This window comes from Geospiza fortis, unplaced genomic scaffold (assembly GCF_000277835.1).
Source record: "Geospiza fortis unplaced genomic scaffold, GeoFor_1.0 scaffold8, whole genome shotgun sequence".
NCBI classification, from domain to species: domain Eukaryota; kingdom Metazoa; phylum Chordata; class Aves; order Passeriformes; family Thraupidae; genus Geospiza; species Geospiza fortis.
Window position 1 is genome coordinate 279,900 of NW_005054414.1, and position 6,663 is coordinate 286,562.

Consider the following 6,663-nt stretch of genomic DNA (forward strand, 5'->3'; position numbering starts at 1 on the left):
GTCGATAGGACTCCGGCGTGAAGGGGTTAATGTTGACGAGAGAAGCGTGGGAGGAGTCCTCAGGGTCAGCACGGGGAGTGAGCCTCAGGTGTCGGAGGCCTTTGGCCGGGACCTTGGTTGCAGATGAAGGAAAAGCTGTCTTCGATAACAGGCTCTGTGTTGAGAGAGGAAAAAATAAGTGGCAAATAAACCAGGACATTTTTTGTTGCTATTTCAGCATAAAATTCTTGTTCTCCTGTAACTCAAGGAGAATTCAGCTCCCTTCCTTGGCAGAGCTGAATCATTAAATCCCTGTGTCCCTAGTTTAGTCCCCACAGTTTTCATTTGCCACAAAGCATTCCATTCTTTAAGCCCTTTCATAGTCTATTCCCTGCTCACTTGGGCTATGCCTGCAGAGCCATTTTGGCAATCACAGTCCTCAAGAGGAGCCAGCTGCTCCCCTTTCCCTCCTACAGAGAGGTAGAAATTGCATCACATGTTGCAGTAACATGGAAGACCTAGTTCTGCCAGGCATGGACCATTGCATCAGTTCAGTCAGGACAGGTTTGTCAGGAGATGAGCTAAAACACCAGCCAGATCTCCCAGCACTTAGCAGCATTAGGATAGGGGAAGTGGCTAGAAATATTTTTATATGGCTACTAAAAAAAAAAAAAAAAAAAAAATTAACCCATTTGTCCTCATGAGTAAAAACCAGAGTTTCAGAAATTTAAGTTCAGAAAGAAGCTCTGGATCTTCTATAGTTCACCTTGCCACAGAACACAGGCCATTGTGTTTCACTCACTAGACCAGAACCTTGGACCACAGAAAGCATAGACACCAGCTGAAGACAAAAATCTACTCACTCTGATTTGACTCCTTCAGTAACCATCAGCTTTTAAAAAATACATTTGGTTTTGACTTGTTTCAGCTTCAAGAGAGTGGTTTACAGTTTAAAGGATTATTTAACATTGTGCTTTCTTTTAGTTCAAAGCCCCTTAAGAACACAGAGGTCTCCCTGTTGAAGATCAAGGCACTCATATCTTTTCAATCCCACAGTGGTCTCACTATTACAATCCTGGAGCCACATCTCCACTCACATCTGGTGGCTCTGCCTGCAGTTTTAGACAGGGCTCTGCTCTCCCATCCTTTCTATCACTTTCAAATATTCTAAGGCCAGCACTCACAGATTTGTCTACAGGCAGATTTAGGCCCTTTGGAGCCCATCTTTTGCAGCATGCTTGGAAAACAAGACCTTTATCCCAGGAGAGAAAGGAAAATAAATGGTTGATTTCATGTGATTGCTGCTTATGGGCTACAACATGAGAAACCACAAGCAGCATGTTCTGAATCATCCAGCCAACATACCTACCCAATGCACACCCTGAAAGCAGCCTTCACTACCTGCAGCCCATCTGCTCTGGAAAAGATTTTTATACACCTCTATTGTAGTTTAACCCCAGCCAGCCACTAAGCCCTCCGCTTTTGAACCCTTTGCTCACAACTACAATTCCTTCCTCAGTGGGATGGGGAGCAGAAATAGAGAAAAACAGGTAAAGCCTGTGGGTTGAGAAAAGAACAATTTAATGATTAAAATAAAATATAATCATTATTAGTGCTATGAAAAGAGAAATAAAACCTAAGACAGACAAGTGATTCACAATTGCTCACCACCTGCTGACTGATGTCCAGCCCATCCCTGGGCCCTAATCAGCCCCTCCTGGCTAATTTCCTTCTGTTTATATGTTGAGCATGACATTCTATGGTATGAACTTTCCTCTGGTTTATTCCTGGCAGCTGTCCTTTGGAGCCACACAGCTGCAGGTGCTTCTGCTCACTGGCAGAACATGGCAGACTGAAAAGTCCTTGACTTTGGGTAAACACCACTCAGCAACAACCATGTTTTAGCAACACTGTCCTTAAGCCCAAAATCATAATGCAGTACCAGTTACTAGGACAAAATTAACTCCATCCAAAGCAAGGACAACTTCTCACCTATGTTAAGGTGAGGTTTCTTATAAAAGGTCACTGCAGGAAATTTTTGGAGTGATGCCCTTTAGACTCCTTTCCCCTAGAGAGTGGCAGGCCATTCCTCAGGAAATATATAGTCAATCATATAAATAAGTATACAGTCAATCATATAAGGCCAGAGGATCATCCTTCTCTCCACACAATCAGTTTTTTGGAGGAGGACAGAAGTCAAAGCTCAGAAGCATTAAAGCACTGATCTTCTGTGTACCACTTAAGCAAACGAGCAAACAATCCATCAGTAGAGCTGGAACATTGAGAGAAGAGCAACAGCCACGCTTCACTGCAGGCCTGGACTGCTTGGAGCCATGCACACACCAGAAATCATCTAGGAACAGAGAAGCTGATGCCAAGCCACCACCTGTGCTTACCCCAGACAAAAAGCAGCTGTATTATACTCTCTCCAAGAAGTTACACATAAAACAGGGGCTGGGATCATTCTCCCAAGAAACTGGCTCAGTAGCCAAGTTGTATTTTAGGACAGTGGCACAGGTGAAGAGAGGCTAACTCCCCTCCAGAATCTCACCTTGGTTTGCCACCCCTTCCAGAGGAGATTTGCTGCCCTGAGAACAAAGCCCTACTTTCTTCAGATTTGCTGAGCAACTGTTTCACACAAAAAGGAACACTGTGGCTCCAGACAACAAGCTGTTTGGAGCTGACCACTCCTGCCAGGTGAAGTACACATCCCAGCCATAACACCATCTCCAATTTTCAACACAAAACCCATTAGCATCGAAAAATGTGCTGAACAGAGCAGCAAGTGCAGCTGCCTACCTCCAAGCTCCCCCAAACCACAAGCTTCTTGAAGGGAGATGTATTTCTCTCCTGCAGAGGCACCCCAGACCTGCCATTACCTTAGGAGTGTGTGGGGTGTCACAGAGCTGCAGCTTTTTCCAGGTGATGTGCAGTGGTGTCTCAGGTTTACTCCAGCTCTTGCTCACAGATGGGGAAGACTTCAGGGTGGGACTCATCCAGGCTTTTGTTCTGCTCAGGAAAATCTCACTAAGCTTTCTCTGAGGGGTTTTTGGCAGAGGACTGCTCTCTTGCCATTTCTGGAACTCTGAGCTTCTGGGGGGGCTCAAGCTCAGGGAGTCCTCCTCATTTACACTTCTTTCTTCACTCTCTTCACCACAACTGGAAAAGTCCAGTCGCTGGATGAACTCATTGTTGTTGTCCCAGTCATCCATGTTAGCACATGAAACAGAGCAGGTAGAGCTGATACTGGCCTGTTTTGTTAGAGAGGCAGAAACAGCATTATTTACAGATAAACTATCTTCTTCCTTGCTTCATCAAGGACATCAGTTCTGCTGACCACACTCTGCAATCCCACACACACAGAAACCTTGGTCATTCATCAGTGTAACTAGACAGCATTGGTTAATGAAGAGCACCTCAGAATTACCAGGTTCAAAGCCATTCCACTACTGCTCATGTAAAAACAGATTTTTGCTTTCTGCCTTATTGGCATAAGTCAGACACAACTCAGAAGCCCTTGCCTTTGCCAGTAAGTTTCCAAGAGATCTACACCATCCCTTATTCCCATCACACAGGGAAACACATTCTAAAGAATAACACACACAGCCTCCACTCACTCTCTTCTACATTAAGTTTCTCAACCAGAAGGGAGAAAAAAAAATTCCATGCTACATACAGCTGTAAAAGCAGAGGGTGCACCAGAGAGTCACCAGATACCCCACAGACAGCCTCTCCCCTGCCCTGGGCCATTTATAACCACCCCACACCTGAGCCAATGCTAATGGGAAACATCTGGAGCTTGGCAGCACCTGTCCACAGTTTCCTGGTGGATGAGGAATTCTCTCTGGGTGTGGATTTGCAGTGCCAGCAACCAGCTCTGCAGGGAGCCCAACTCCCTCTCAGTCTGAGTCATCTCCCTGCTCCTGCATGCCCATCCCTTCTCCAGCTTCCTAGGGCCTGGAATGGGGGATGATGTTTGCTGACAGCCTGTCTGCTCCATAATCCCATCAGAGATCCAGCCTCTGTGGGCTTTACCTTTTACCTGTGATGATGGGGCCCTGTGTTTCCTCCTTTAAGTCTGAATTTCACTTCCTGCCTTTAGATATGTGTTAGTGTGGGCAAGCATTGCAGCCTGCATGGAGAGGTCATTAGCCTAATTTATAATGTACAGATTTATGAATGTCTCATTTATAAGACTTCAGGAGAGAGCCAAGAGCCATACACAGGTCTGGGGACAGCTTCCCATTTGGGGTTTCAGAGGAGAGGAGGGAGGAGCAGTGCTGGGGAAGGCAGCCCCAGAGGTGGGGTTGCTGTGTGGGAGCAGGTCAATGTCTCCCCTCACTGCAGCTCTTTATAAAAAACAGGAATCTTCAGAGCCTTTGGCAACCTGTGTTTCAAAGTGGGACTAGAGCAAGTTTTAACTAATTGGTGACAAGGTTACAGCAGCTTTTTTTCTTAGCCTTGAGGAGAGCTGCCAGAAGGACGTGCAGAGATTGGAAGTGGCTGCAGCCCATAGGAGATGGGTCCTTGGCAGAATCAGCACCTGCTTTCCTTTGCACACATCAAGGGCAATTCCCACCAGAACACACAGGGCCACACTGGGCTGAGCTCTCTGTGCTCTCCTAACCCATTCCTTCAATGAAAATTATGGCCTTATGGGTCTCTGAAATTGCTTCTTAAGACTGATGAACAATTAATTTGATACAGAAATGATTTGTATCTAATTCACCAAAACAGCCTCAGGAGGACATGCCAGGAGCCCAGTACTGGTTGCATCTGGCACAGAGGTTGCAGTATTTCTTGCAGGCACAGAGCTGTTGCTACCATGCAGCCTCTCAGCCTGACATGCAGCTGCTGCATCTCCCTGTGCCTTATCCTGAGCGAGGTCCAAAACCCTGGCTGCTGTGACAAGCTGTGTCTGCAGCATCTGGCCAGCTGAGATCCAGGGCCACTTTAGTACTGCTGGGATCTGACTGCATTCATCAGATGTTCAGTACCTGAAGCAGTAGATTGAAATATATCAGTTCTGAAGAAATAATGCTTTTAGTCCCCATGACTACATGTTTTTAATACCCAGAAAGGAAATTCCTTCAGACCAGTTTTCAATCCCACCTTCAACAGTTTTTAAAGTTTTTCCCCCAGCTCAGGACTTAGAGGAACTATCCATTGTTCTAAGGAGGGGTATGATATGTAAAGGAGAAAACTTGGACCTGCTGTGTAAAGAGGCCCCAGCTTGTTCATCTTGCTTTTTAAAAATAAAAGCTACCAGACTTTCATTGACATTTTTCCTGACTGTTCAAAGACCTGACGACAATTTCCTGAGCCCTCAGCTGGAGGGAAAAGGTGTTCATTTTCTTTTGAAGTAGAGTTTTTATTTCTAAAAGGGTAATATTATCTTCCAGCCTAAATAGTTTCGATTTTGGTAAAATAATAAAAGAGTAGAAAATGTGGTCTTTGTTTTTTGCATGTATCCAACAAAGAGTGTGCCCTCAGCAGGCCCAGATTGCTGGCCAAAGCCATATCAATTGCTCTGCTACCACCAGGTCCCTTGTCCCACGGGGTTTTTCAGCAAAACTCAGAGCTCAGAGCATGATGATGTTTCACACATCTCAGAGCCAGCACTGGCAGCCCCTGCTCCCTGTCACTGCTTGCTCTTCCCACTGCATCCCCTCTCTCCTGCTGGGGCAATACTGGTGTGACTGCACTGCTGAGGCGACCAGGAACAGCTCTGCACCACAAATAACTCGTGTGGGTCATGAAGAAATTCTTATTTGGGATTTATTTCCTGCCTGGATTGCTGGGGGACAGATACTTGACATTTGTAGCAGCACTACCGTGGAGATGAAGACAGAAACGAGCTGTCACTTCAGCGTCACCAACATGCAAAAATATATTCATCCAAATGAAGATTGGCACTGTCTATAGAGTTAAAGCAAAGCATGTGGCCAAGTATTTGCAGAATCTGGCTTTTCTTTACACAGTAACAAAATATTGTGCAGGGTTTGTTTCTTTTTTTCTTTACCAGTCACCTTCTATGAAAAACTCCATCTGCTAAAAACCACCTACTCTAGTCTATAGCTCTGCAAAGTAAACTTGTGCATGGGCTTTGCGAAACAAAATGCCCACTCAGTGTTGGAGCTGTCTGAAATGAAGCTCACAGCAAATGGATGCTAATGTTACCAAAAAAAAGAGAAAAAACCCAAACCCTGCTGCTGAGGAAACTGGATGATGGGTTTCTTAATGGGGTATTGAACACTCAGAACTGCTCAACAGGAAAAAAGTTAGACAATTAAAGGCTTTTATGACAGTATCTTCCTTTTAATTGTGGCCTGCTTAATTGGGCAATTCAATTAATCAGAAAGACCTAGGGAACCAAGTTAATCCTAGTGACACTTAATGGCATTGGTGGTGGCATAAGGAGGACGGTAATCACAAGAAGTTGGCTGACTGTAGATGCCTTGGTCATGCTTCTGCCTCCATCACTCAATCTGCTTCTTCCGCTCAGAACTGTTTCACATCCTTCTGTAGCACATATGCAAAAAATACATGTACATATATATAAACACACACACATATATATATATGTGTGTGTGTACATATACCAATATACACTGGATCGGTATCCCTGACTCCTTCAGATTTGTGGCTCGCAGCTTCCACCACAGCCATATGAGGGGGTGCGAG

At 45.2% G+C, this 6,663-nt stretch overlaps 1 protein-coding gene across 1 annotated transcript in view; it reads right to left on the reverse strand.

Annotated features, from left to right (window-relative positions):
• WEE2 (WEE2 oocyte meiosis inhibiting kinase) overlaps positions 1 to 3,191 on the reverse strand; it is a 17,127-nt gene extending 13,936 nt beyond the window's left edge. Inside the window, 3 exon segments of the mRNA XM_005426391.2 lie at position 1; positions 4 to 154; positions 2,859 to 3,191. The exon segment at position 1 is cut by the window's left edge and continues 33 nt beyond it. Coding sequence (XP_005426448.1) covers position 1; positions 4 to 154; positions 2,859 to 3,191 — 485 coding nt within the window.
• Between the last annotated feature and the right edge of the window lie 3,472 nt (positions 3,192 to 6,663).